Source organism: Herpailurus yagouaroundi, unplaced genomic scaffold (genome assembly GCF_014898765.1).
Source record: "Herpailurus yagouaroundi ecotype Mexico unplaced genomic scaffold, PumYag 190, whole genome shotgun sequence".
In the NCBI taxonomy this organism is placed as follows: domain Eukaryota; kingdom Metazoa; phylum Chordata; class Mammalia; order Carnivora; family Felidae; genus Herpailurus; species Herpailurus yagouaroundi.
In genome coordinates, this window is record NW_024412421.1 from 20,443,010 (window position 1) to 20,456,693 (window position 13,684).

Here is a 13,684-nt window from a genome sequence, read left to right on the forward strand (position 1 = left end):
TTTCTTTCTTTCTTTCTTTCTTTCTTTCTTTCTTTCTTTCTTTCTTTTTAGAGAAAGAGAGACTGAGCAGGAGAGAAGGACAGAGAGGGAGAGAGAAAGAGAGAGAGAAAGAGAATGAGAATGAATCTAAAGCAGGCTCCATGCTCAGCACGGAGTCGGACATGGGGCTTGATATCACAACCGTGAGATCATGACCTCAGCTGAAATCAAGGGTCGGACACTTAGCCAACTGAGCCACCCAGGTGCCCCGAAAATTTTTAAGCTTATAGAAAAGCAGAAGGAATTTTACAGTGAAAACCCATATACCATGACCTAGATTCTTTCTTGATCACATATTTGTCCACCTAGTCATTCTTCTATATTTTATATTTTAATATTTGTATTTCTTTTATCTGAAAATATTGATTCCAGTGAAATTAATGTAATTATTTATTTCCTATATATACTTACATATATAAATATATGCTCACCCATTCACACACACACATGCATATAATATTTTAAAATAACAAATCCTGCATTACCACCATGAACAAACCTACTGGTCCTAGACTATTTTTATTTGTTGTCCTCAGGATGTATGAAGTTCTTTTTTTAAGATTTTATTTTGAATACAGTGCATGCAACGTGGGGCCCAAACTCATAACCCCGAGATCAAGAGTCACATGCTCCACTGACTGAGCCAGCCAGGTGCTCCTAAAGTTCTATATTTCAAGTCACTTGAAATAATTCTCTCAATTTATGCTTCTAACTTAGTATAGAGCAGGACTTTGCATACTTTTTCTGTAAGGGAGCAGACAGTAAATATTTTGGGCTTTGTCTCTGTTACAACTACTCAACTCTGCTGCTGTAGCTTGAAAGCAAGATAACATTTAAGTTAACGGACATGACTGTGCTCCAATAAAACTTTATTTATGGAAATAGGTGGTGGGCCACATTTGACCTGCAGATAGTGGTTTGACAACTTTGGACATAAAGTACAGCATTATTAGGTTTGTTTGTGTTTTATTTTTAGGAATTATTTTGAAAAAATTTTCATTTAATTGTTTTTTTAACTTGAAAAACATAGACAGGGGCCCCAAATGAAAACTCTAGAACTAGATCAGTTTATCCCTAGCTCCTCCCCACTGTTTTCTTCTCTTTGTAGACAACTCATTTTACTTTTTACCTTGTTCTTTCACTGCCTTTTTGAAAATAAAAACAAATAATGTATTTTATATTCCCTCCCTTTCTTACACAAAAGGTAGCATATGATAGACATTCTTTTATACCTTACTTTTAAATTTACTATGTCTTGGAGGTCACTACATAGTGGTTCATGGAAGTCTTCCTCTTTTACAAGCATGCCATTATATGGATATACCACTGTTTACTTCATCAGTTCTCTATTAATGGACATTTGGGTTGTCTCAGGTTAATACAAGAAGCACTACAATGAATAAACTTGTGTATATGTCATTTTGCATTTTTGCCTATGTATTTATCTGTAGTATAGATTCCTAAAAAGCAGGATTGCTGGGCCAAACGTTAAATATGTACGTAATTTTGCTAGATATTGCCAAATTGCTCTCTTCAGGAATGTACCATTTTAGTTTCTAAGAGCAATGTATGAGAGTGTGTGATTTCCCAAAACCTTGCCACATAATGTGTTATAAAACTTTTGGATTTTAGCCAGTTGATAAATGGGAAGTGCTATTTCAGTACAGTTTTAATTTACTTTTCTGTTATGAGCAAGGTTGATCATATTTTCATATTTTAGAAGTCATTTGCATTTCTTTTTCTATAAACTATTCATATCTTTTGCTCATACAGTGTTTCATGCTCTGTTCACTTCAGAATATATTTAATGAGTATGTCATTAAATAATGTTCCGTGTCACTTTTTTTTTAATGTACTCTCCACACCCAATGTGGGCTCAGACTCACAACCCCAAGATCAAGAGTCAGATGCTCTACTGACTGAGCCAGGCAGGCGTTCCTCAACATTACTTGATGGCTGCAAATATTCCATTATTCATTCATTCAACAACTACTTATTATGAGCAGCTACTACATATCAGACAGGCCTTGTTCTGGCAAGGAGAATATAGCAGTGAACAAAACGAGCAACATCCCTGTCCTTAAGCAGCTTTTTTTCTAGTTTATAGAGAGACAATAAACAATAAAATAAATATTATACATACATATAGTATGTCAGATATAGGTAGACTGCAATTTATTCATCCAATCTGTTATTGGATATGTATTTCTCATTTTACGCATTATAAGTAATGCACTGTTGAGCACTCTTTTAGTTATTCCATTTTAATCCTTTCTAATTTGCTTCTTTAAAAAAATTTTTTTTAACGGTTTACTTATTTATTTTTAAGAGAGAGAGCCCAAGTGGGATATGGGCAGAGAGAGAGGGAGAGAGAGAGAATACCAAGCAGGCTCTGTGCTGTCAGTGCAAATCCCAACAGGGAGCTTGAACTCACGAACTGTGAGATCATGACCTGAGCGGAAATCAAGAGTTGGTCACTTAACTGCCTGGGCCACCCAGGTGCCCCATTTCTAATTTGCCTCTTAGAAGGTATATTAACTTTCATTCTGAAGTGTTACTGCTTGTTTTCATTTACATTTTCAACATTTTATTACGGTTTTATAACTATAACCTTCATTTTTGCATTGTGGTAAAAAAAATTTTTTTTAATGTTTTATTTACTTTTGAGAGAGAGAGAGTGCAAGTTGGGGGTAGTGCAGAGAGAGAGGTCCAAACCAGGCTCTGCGCTGACAGTAGTGAGCTTGATGTGGGGCTTGAACCCACGAACCATGAGATCATGACCTGAGCTGAAATCGGATGCTCAACCAACTGAGCCCCCCAGGTGCCCCTAAAATTTTGTTTAATGTTTACTTATTTATTTTGAGAGAGAGAGTGCGTGTGCGAGCAGGGGAGGGGCAGGAAGGGAGAGACTGAGCCCTGCATTGTGTTGTTGTTGTTGTTGTTGTTTTTAAGTATTTATTTATTTTTGAGAGAAAGAGAGGGAGAGAAGGGCAGAGAGAGAATCCCAAACAGGCTCCACATTATCAGCCTGGAGCCCGATTCGGGGCTTGAACTCATGAGCCATGAGATCATAACCTGAGCCAAAATCAAGAGTTGGACATTTAGCCGATTGAGCCACCCAGGTGCCTCTGCATTGTGTTTTTAATAGTTGTCCTGGGAAAATTGCAATGTATGTTCTTATTTTTTCACAATCTGCTTATAATTAATATTGTACTGCTTCACATAACACTTAAGGACCTTGCAACTATCAGGATCATTTTATATCTCCCCCTCCCCCACTTGGGATTTACGCTACAGTGTTCATGTTTATTATATCTGCATAAGTTATAAATCCATAATAAAACTTTATAAATTTTGCTTTAGAGTGGCACCTGGCTGGCTCAGTCAGTAGAATGTGCAACTCTTGATCTCAGGGTTGTAAGTTTAAGCCCCACATTGGGTGTAGAGATTGCTTAAAAAAAAAAAAATCTTAAAATAAATTTTGCTTTAGACACATATATATATATCTCTAAGGAAATTGAGGAAAAAATTAGTCTTTTATATTTATCCACATATTTACCATTTCTGATGCTCTTCATTCCTTTCTGAAGTTCCCAGTTTCCATCTAGTATTATTTTCCTTCAGCTTGAAGAATTCCCTTTATCATTTGTCTGCTGGAAGTCAGTTCTCTTGATTTTCATTGATCTAAATATATTTACTTTCATTTTTGAAGATTATTTTTACTAGATATAGAATTCCGAGTTGACATTTTTTTTCTTCTGTCATACTTTAAAGATGTTTTTCTACCATCTTTTTAGCAGTCACTGTTTGTGGTAAGTTCACGGTCATTCACAGCATCATCCCTTATATATAGCGCGTCATATTTTTCTGGCTGCTTCCAAGACTTTCTCTTTCTTTCTAGTTTTAACAATTGACTATACTATGCATATACGTGATTTTCTTTTTACTTATCCTGGCTCTTAGAGGGTACACATGGGCTGGGGATACAAATTTGGGAGTGGTTAGCTTATAGATGGTTTTTAAAGACATGGGCCTGGGGAAGATCCTTGAAGACAGCACAGAATTCAGGATAAGCCCCAGGGAATGTAAAGACCTGGTAGAGGAGGAGCTGGCAGAGGAGGCACTGGAAGGATGGCCACTGAGGTGTCCCAGAAGCTGAGAGAGGAGAGTGTTTCCGTGCACCTGGGTGGCTCAGTCAGTAAAGTGTCAGACTTCAGCTCAGGTCATGATCTCGCAGTTCCTGAGTTCGAGCCCCACTTTGGGCTCTCTGCTGTCAGCACAGAACCTGCTTCGGATCCTCTGTCCTTCTCTCTTTTTGCCCCTCCCCCACGTTCTCTCTCTCGCTCTCAAAAATAGATAAACATTTTTTAAAAAGAGAAGAGCATTTCAGGGAGGGAGTTGTTAACTATGTCAGCTACTGCTGTGAGCATGTGAAGCACTCCTTCATCAGTAGAGGGCAGAAAAGACCATTTTAAGAAGGGTCGGGAAGCATTGAAAATAGATATTTTGGGTGTAGAGGTGATTGAATGAATCCCTCTGCACCTTGGGCCTGTATTTTGTGGTCTACCTCACTAGAGTGTAAGTATCATTAAGGGAAGGGACTTTGTTTTATTCAGTGGTTTCTCTCTGGCACTTAGAACAGTTTGAATGACTCTACTGTGGTAACTATTCAGCCTTTTATTTTTCTGTTCTGCCTACAACTTAAGCCCACTAAGACGATAGACATGGCCTCTGCCCTCAGAACACACGGGGAATAGAAACCAACTAGATGAACGATGTTAGGTACCCTGTTCTAACTACATCCCAAAGTGCTGTGGGTAGGCAGAAAATGTAGTCTTGAATTCTGCCTAGGCTTGGGCAGCACAACTTGGGGAGGCTTTCCAGGGACAATGATATCTGAGCCAGGCCCCAGGGGATGAGCTGGGAGAGGGCAAGGCATTCCACATAGAGTACAGTTTGTTTCCCAGGTAGATAATCTTTTTTTTTTTTTCTTCAAAAGCATCGGATTCAGGTTCACTACAGATCACAAAACATGATGTCCTGTTGGCTACTTTAAGCTCCAACCTGTCTGCTTTGGAGGACAAATTGCTGAAGGATCCTCACTGGAAGAAACTGAAACTCCTAAGGGATGAAATTGCTAATAAGGCAGAATGGCCACAAAACTCTGTGGATGTCACCTGGAGTTTTACCTCTCAAACTTTGTTGTTGCTGTTGTGCTTGAAGGAAACCATGATCCACCTTGCAGCTGACTTCAGTCCAGGTAAACCCAGCCTGAGGACTCCGGAAGCCGCTCCTGCCCTGAGCCCAGATACACTTAGCATCTCACAGCAGAAGACTGTCCAGTCCGTGTTGCAGTTCGTAGTCACCTTCGGTGTCTGCCCGTATCTCGTGCCTGGTGTGGGAGTCCCTTTGAGATGCAGGACCGCGTTTGGTGCCGTTGTTCAGGATGTGGTGTGTCTGAGCGCTCCTCCCGATGCGACCCGGAGACTCTACACCAGCTGCAGGATTCTTCTGAACATTGCGCATCACACTTCTCTGGGGAGCTTGATTTTCTGCCGCCATTTTGGGGATATTGCAGCAGGTCTGTGTCAGCTGGGATTCTGCCCCACCAAGAGAAAACCGCTACCTGAGGAAGAGGTAAGCACAGATTGAGTGCGTGTCTTCGTGTCTGTGTGAATATTTGTGTGTGTGGTTATAAAAGACAACTCTTAGTTCTTTGGAAAAGGGCTGTTGGGAAGGTCTAGAATTCCTCTTGAATGCCAAAGCATATCTGTGGATAAATGAATCTTTTACAGGGCTGGGGCTTCATTTATTAGATGCCAGTCCTTAGCATGCCTAGACAGTCCATATAGCCTCTTTCTTCTTGTCATTTTGCAACAACGACTGTAGGCTATTTGTTTGAGCTTCTGTTTCCTTTTAATTAAAAATTTTTTCAATATTTATTTTTGAGAGCGGGGGGAGGGGCAGAGAGAGAAGGAGACACTGAATTTGAAACAGGCTCCAGGCTCTGGCTGTCAGCACAGAGCCCAGGGCGAGGCTCAAACCCACGGACTGTGAGATCATGACCTGAACCGAATTCAGATGCTTAACCGACTGAGCCACCCGGGCACCCCTCTTCTGTCTCCTTTTTAATAAAATGTGTATAATAATACCTGCCTTGGAAGGTGGTTGTGAGGATTAAGGATAATGTGTATAAAGTACCGAACCCAATCCCCAGTAGTGCTCATCAAAAAGTAATTACTACTAATATCGGTATTAAACTATTCATCTCTCCTTCATTAAGTCTTGGGAAGATTAAATGAAATGAAATATGTAAAGCACAGGGTATGCTGTATAATTCAAACGCTGTGTGTTGTTATTATTAGCTGTTAGGGGGACGTGGCTGTTTTTTGCTGACATAGTAAGGATTTGAGTACCTGGACTGTAAAGGTGCCGTGGAGGTTACAGAAGCATAAGACATTAACGGAGGAGACAGGACTCCTAAGTGCGACATAGCAGGGATCACTGCTCTCCCATGAGAGGACCATCAACACAGGAGCCTTGCCAGAAGAAGCTGTTGAGATACAAATGTATTAAAAGTCAGCGCGGCTCACGTGTGCAGTAATTTGTTAGCGCTGCCGCCAGATTCACAATGCCTGCCCACCTCATTTCTCTCTGTGTCACCCTTCAAACTTATTTCTTTTCTTTTTAAAAAATTTTTTTATCATGTATTTATTTATTTATTTTTAAAAAAATTTTTTTTTCAACATTTATTTATTTTTTGGGACAGAGAGAGACAGAGCATGAACGGGTGAGGAGCAGAGACAGAGGGAGACACAGAATCAGAAACAGGCTCCAGGCTCTGAGCCATCAGCCCAGAGCCCGACGCGGGGCTCGAACTCACGGACCGCGAGATCGTGACCTGGCTGAAGTTGGATGCTTAACCGACTGCGCCACCCAGGCGCCCCTCATGTATTTATTTTTGAGAGACAGAAGCAGAGCAGGAGCAGGGGAGGGGCAGAGAGAGAGGGAGACAGAGAATCTGAAGCAGGCTCCAGGCTCCGAGCTGTCAGTACAGGGCCTGATGCGGGGCCTCAACTCACAAGCTATGAGAACATGACCTGAGCCGAAATTGGAAGCTCAACAGACTCGGCCACCCAGGTACCCCTATTTTTTTTTTTTTTTAAGTTTATTTATTTATTTTGAGAGAAAGAGCTTGTGTGAGCAGGGGAGGGGCAGAGAGAGAGAGAGAGAATCTGCACTGACAGTGCAGAGCCTGATGCGGGGCTTGAACTTATGAGCTGTGAGATCATGACCTGAGCTGAAACCAAGAGTCAGATGCTTAACCGACTGAGCCACCCAGATGCCCCCAAACTTGTTTCTTTTCTGTTTGTTCGCTTCTCTGTTCTCTCTCCTGCATATGTTCATAAACATTTGTCTAAAAGCTGTATCATCTGAGCAGTGACCTGAAATTATGAGCTTCCCTGGTGGCTTCCTGTTATGGAGAGCAGTGTGCTGTGCTCTTAGTACAGGGTATGAGTGATAGACGTTGCCATCCGTGCCTGCTGCCTCTACTTCTCTGAGGGGGCTCTGGGCTGCGAGGTCTTGTTACCACTACTGGGGCTAAGCAGTGCCCCGGAGTGTCGAGCAGGAGGGAGAAAAGGAAAGCACCCGGAAAGGACCAAGTAGGAAGGCACAAGAGGTTGACAGAAGGGGAAACACAGTGGTGCGTTATGAAGCTGGGCAAGTCCCAGCCCTAGGAGCTGCTCTAAGCAGTGCCCGTGCTTCAGATTGCTCCCTGGCAATGGGCACGACCCTGACTGCTTCACTGAGTTACCCAAAGGGGACAGCTGGGTTCAAGGGGACCCAACAAATAGAACCCCTCTTTGCTGACCAACTTCTGAACGAATTAAAAGACCGTTAATGGAGTCAGTGAAATGAAAACTCAAATTGTCACCGCTATTGCTCCTAAGTGCAAAGGTGGGGATATAGCCTTTTTTTTAATACTTTTTTTAAATTTTATTTCTTTAAAAAAAATTTTTTTTGGGGGGCGCCTGGGTGGCGCAGTCGGTTAAGCGTCCGACTTCAGCCAGGTCACGATCTCGCGGTCCGTGAGTTCGAGCCCCGCGTCGGGCTCTAGGCTGATGGCTCAGAGCCTGGAGCCTGTTTCCGATTCTGTGTCTCCCTCTCTCTCTGCCCCTCCCCCGTTCATGCTCTGTCTCTCTCTGTCCCAAAAATAAATAAACGTTGAAAAACAAATTTAAAAAAAAATATATTTTTTTTAATATTTGTTTATTTTTGAGACAGAGAACACAGAGCATCAGAAGGGGAGGGGCAGAGAGAGAGGGAGACACAGAATCCGAAGCAGGCTCCAGGCTCTGAGCTGTCAGCACAGAGCCCGACGCAGGGCTCGAAGTCATAGACTGTGAGATCATGACCTGAGCCGAAGTCGGACCCTCAACCAACTGAGCCACCCAGGCTCCCCTTTTTTTTTTTTTTATTTTAGAGGGAGAGAGAGAGAGCAAGCACGCAAGCCAGGAAGAGGGGCAGAGGGAGAGAGAGAGAATCTTAAGCAAGCTCCCACACTCAGTGTGGAGCCTGACGTGGGGTTCAAGCTCACGACCCTGAGATCGTGATCTGATTAAGAGTCAGACTCTCAACCGACTGAGCCACCCAGGTGCTCCAGGGATATGGCTTAGTGTTGGAGATAGTTGGGCTTTCTAACAGTGCATTCCAAAGTTAGACACACTTCTTTCTCACCCAATTGTAAGGACTGCTGGAGGACGGCAGCACCTTCTGCCCTATGGCAAGGCTATGCCTCTGTAAAATGTCCAGCAAGGGGGAGCGGGGCAGAATGTGTACTTACTCCCAAGACACAGAAGAGGAACAAGCTAAGTGGTACATGCCAACACTCACCAATAAGTAAGTTTTTCCAAACTCACCAATAAGTTAGGTGCCCAAGATCTCCTGCCCAGAGGTGAGTGAGGGGATGGAGAGAGGGCCAGGAGAGTTTCAGTATTGTAACTTCCTCCATGTGGAAGGGAGTCAAGAGGGGAAAGAAGCCTACCCTCCTCCCCTCTCCTCGGTGTTTTTGTACAGTATTGTAAAGCATTACTTTCTATTGCCTGCTAAAGCTCAGTTCGTGTTTCCTTTAGGTTTTAACGGAAGAGGAAAGAACCTCTTCTAGGGAGGCCTTGAGAGACATCTTGGATCAAGTGTATCAACCCTTAGCAGTCCGAGAATTACTTATCCTCCAGGGAGGACCACCCCAGGTATTCAGACTTGGGGACTCTTGTGGGTGAATCGTTAATGGTAATGTGCAGAATGTTGTCTTCTCTTGGGCAATGCACTAATCTAGTTGAGTCTTATTTCATTTTCTAGAGCATTAAGTGATTTTTGTAAAACTAAGTTACCCTAACCCTTAGGGTAATTTTTTTTTGAGAGAGTGAGTGTGCGTGTGCATGAGTGGTACACATGAGCACATGAGTGGTGGAGGGTGGAGTAGAGAAAGAGGGAGGGAGAGAGAGAGAATCTTAAGCAGGCTCCACGCCCAGCACAGAGCCCATCGTGGGACCCTGAGAACATGACGTGAGCTGACATCAAGAGCCAGAAGCTTAACTGACTGTGCCCCAATTTTTTTTTAAGATTCCACTTTCGTGTAATCTTTATACCCAACATGGGGCTTGAACCTACAACCCCGAGATCAAGAGTCACATGCTGTAACTGAGCCAGCCAGGTACTCTGCCCCTTGGGATAATTTGTAAGCATTTTTCTGTTAATGGAATGATGGCCACTCTTCCCAGGAATGTGGTCATTTTATTTATTTATTTATTTATTTATTTATTTATTTATTTATGAAAAATTGTTTTTGACTGGAATATGTCAATTTTATTTAACATATATTTTATACATTCTGAAACTGGAACTCTTTTTTTTTTCCCCAAAAAAATTTTTTTTTGTTTTTTTAAGTAGGCTTCATGCCCAGTGCAGAGCATGCCCAGCGCAGAGCCTAATGTGGGGTTCAAACCCATGACCCCAAAACCAAGACCTGAGCCAAGATCAAGAGTTGGATGTTTAACTGACTGAGCCACCCAGGAACCCTAGAACTCTTTTTTTTTTTTTTTGGGGGGGGCTGTTTGACAGTACGGTCTTCTGGTAGAAGTATTTTGACATCTTATTCTTTGTTTATTTTTTATTTATTTTTAATTTTTTTTACAGTTTCTTTTGAGAGAGAGATAGAGAGAGTAGGAGCAGAGGAGGGGCAGAGAGAGAAGGAGAGAGATGATCCCAGGCAGGCTCCTTACCGTCAGTATGAAGCCCGATGTGGGGCTCAAACTCACGAATTGCGAGATCATGACCTGAGCTGAAGCCAAGAGTCAGACGCTTAACCAACTGAGCCACCCAGGCGCCCCTGACATCTTATTCTTTGAATGGAATATCTGTAGTCAAGAAATTAAAATTAGGGCTATTATTGGGACTAATTTTACCTCCTTTGTTTGAAAAACATAATAGTATATATCCTGCTAGGCATAAGATAGTTCCTTTTTTTCCTTAAAAATAATTATTTTCTGAAATGTCTTAATCTGATAATGTAGATGGAGTAACCATTTAGCAATACGTTTAGTTTTGGATGTAGGTGAGTAAAGAGTGAGGAGCCAAGGGAATTAGTGGTAGGTCAGGAACTAGCTGAAGCTGGGTACAAAGATACCTCTTTGATGAAGTCATTTTCATCTCATCCCTAGAATGTTACTGCCACCTCCTGTTGGGCCCCTCTGGCCTCACGCTCTGCTTCTCTGCATGACTCCATAGTTTGCCAGATAAAACCAAATGCATTATAAGAGCGTGGCAAAAAGCCAAGGCTCTGGTGGTCAGCCTACTGGGATTCAACCCCAGCATGCAGTTGTGTGAATTAGTGAATGTTTCCATCCCTCGGTTTCCTTACCGATTGGATAGTAACTCCTTGCAAGTCTCTTTTGAGATTATGTAGCAGGTATTTAACATAGCACCTGGCAAATCATAACCCTCTCAATAAGTGGTAATTATTAGTCCTCCTTAAATAAAAGAGGACAGGCTAGTTAGGGTTAAATGTGTCTGTCACTAATTTTTATGTTCACATAGTTCATTGCCATGGTTGACAGCAACATAGTTGACATTCTAGACCCAAAACAAGACCCCCAAGTCCATTGTGTTCATGGTGGCTCCGCAGAGCTCTCCAAAAGGAGTGCTTGAAGAAATTCAACTCTTTTTTGAAACTGCCGTGCCACAGAGTCGGAGTAGCTGAGACCGTGGAGGCAAGGACTAGCATGTCCTCATACTGTCATGAACTGTACTCCTGGTGGTGAGTAATGTTCATAGGACTCTTATATGGAGGCCAAATTTGATTGGAAGGACTTCATTCAGAGACTGGTTATGTTAATTCTAAAAGAAATAAGTGTATATGTTTATATTATATACATATTTTAAAGTTTATTTATTTTGAGGTGGGGGAAGGGTAGAGAGACAGGAGAGGGAGAATCCCAAGCAGGCTCCTTGCTGTTTGTTAGTGCAGAGCCTGATGTGAGCCTCGATCTCATAAACTGTGAGATCATGACCTGAGCCGAAATTAAGAGTCAGATGCTTAACCAACTGAGCCACCCAGGTAACCCTCTAAAATCTGTATTTTATTCATTTGTGTGTTTGTGTATTTCCGAGTTTGCAATTTCACTTGTTATTTCATGGGAAGTTTCATGGCATTTCTACTTTCCTAGAAGGTGATGCTGAAGAAGATTTTGTAGAAGAGAGTCTTTTTGGAAAAAAATGTTGCTCTTCAGAAGTCTCTTTATCACATTGTTTATTGTCAGTATGACTCAGTATGTATTTATATATTTTAATAATTTCTACATGTCCTGTCTATTTCACTGACATTCAATTCATACTTTCCCATTTTCAGTCCTGCACAGATGAAAAGACACAAGTTAGGTGTCGGGCCCCAGCTTGGCTTCGGCGTCTATGTGGGCAGCTGCTCTCCGAAAGGTTGATGAAACCCAGTGGTGTTCAGGCAGTAGTCCGGGGCATTCTGGAAGGAGCAGGTGGTAAGAAATAAAATGCTTCTGTTACTTTGGTATCCAGTTTCCTTTGAGTCAGGGTGAGTTATTGGTCTTTAGCATTGGACTATAAAACCTGATTCAGACTGAGATGCCTTTGTAGAGACTAAAGAGGTTAGATTTGGAGATTAAACCTTAATGAGCTTCTTTATCACAGAAACTCATTTTCTTGCCATTTTTCTAAAACAGACTATTTCTCTAAAATAGACTGTTGACATTCTTGAATAATATTGTTGGCTGTTTCAAATAACTTCTAATATCAGGGGAAAATATTGTGCAGAACGTTAAAGTAAAACCCAAAAGCAAATGTGAAATTCTCCATGGGAAAGGGCTTTGTGCCAGGGTGCTATGAGTACTTCACCTCAGGACTTAAAATCCAAGACAGTTCTCTGTAGCTGGAAAGACCTTATGGAAGTTTACTGTGGGATGAAGTTGTAGATTATTTCCCCATTTATATTCTCTAAGTCCTCGTGAATAGAAAAATGTTGATTATCATGCTAAGCATGGTAGTAGTTTTTAATTTATATATTGAAAAAAAATTTTTAACAGTTTATTTATTTTGAGAGAGAGAGAGCATGCACGAGCAGAGGAGGGGCAGAGAGAGAGGAGAGAGAGAATCCTAAGCAGGCTCCGTACTGCCAGTGCAGAACCCAACTTGGGGTTCGATCTCACGAATTGTGAGATCAAGACCTGAGCCGAAATCAAGAGTTGGGTGCTTAACTGACTGAGCCACCTAGACACCCTATATTTATTTTATTTTATTTTTTAAATGTTTATTTATTTTTGAGACAGAGACAGAGCATGAACGGGGGAGGGTCAGAGAGAGGGAGACACAGAATCTGAAGCAGGCTGCAGGCTCTGAGCTGTCAGCACAGAGCCCGACGTGGGGCTCGAACTGACAGACCGCGAGATCATGACCTGAGCTGAAGTTGTACACTCAACCGACTGAGCCACCCAGGTGCCCCAGGCACCCTATATTTTTATTTATTTATTTATTTATTTTTAAATTTTTTTTTTCAACGTTTATTTATTTTTGGGACAGAGAGAGACAGAGCATGAACGGGGGAGGGGCAGAGAGAGAGGGAGACACAGAATCGGAAACAGGCTCCAGGCTCCGAGCCATCAGCCCAGAGCCCGACGCGGGGCTCGAACTCACGGACCGTGAGATCGTGACCTGGCTGAAGTCGGACGCTTAACCGACTGCGCCACCCAGGCGCCCCAACACCCTATATTTTTAAATACGTAGTTTAAAGAGTCAAATTGGTCTACAAGGCTAATGGAGAAAAATAGCGTCAGTCCTTGGGAACATTCCTGTCCATTTCCCTGCCTCAGAAGCAAGCATTTTGACTTCTTTTAGTGAGTTTGTTCTGGTCTTTACCGTTAAGGTGTTTGCAGAACCTTTTTAATGTTTGAGTTTTAGGCTTCATCTATCAACTTCTCACCATGTGTGGAAGAGGATTTTGTTCTCTTTCAAAACCCTACCACCACCACCCCCAGGCATACTCCCATCTCCTAAATATTCATGTCTTAATTTTGGTGAGATCGATAGTTGGGGTTTGTATTCTTCTAACTATGTCATTACT

General features: G+C 42.1%; 1 protein-coding gene across 3 annotated transcripts in view; it reads left to right on the forward strand.

Moving 5' to 3' along the window:
* The window catches only part of TANGO6 (transport and golgi organization 6 homolog), a 192,976-nt gene that overhangs the window by 8,125 nt on the left and 171,167 nt on the right, over nt 1-13,684 (forward strand). For 2 of the 3 annotated variants that reach the window (XR_005780797.1, XM_040442922.1), the window contains exons 2-4: nt 5,039-5,676; nt 9,174-9,290; nt 11,948-12,089. Coding sequence is in view for 2 of the 3 variants with exons in the window: in XM_040442922.1 (XP_040298856.1) it covers nt 5,039-5,676; nt 9,174-9,290; nt 11,948-12,089 (897 nt within the window). In the remaining variant the exon portion in view is untranslated. The remainder of the gene's footprint in view (nt 1-5,038; nt 5,677-9,173; nt 9,291-11,947; nt 12,090-13,684) is intronic. The other variant, XM_040442923.1, reaches the window with a different exon arrangement.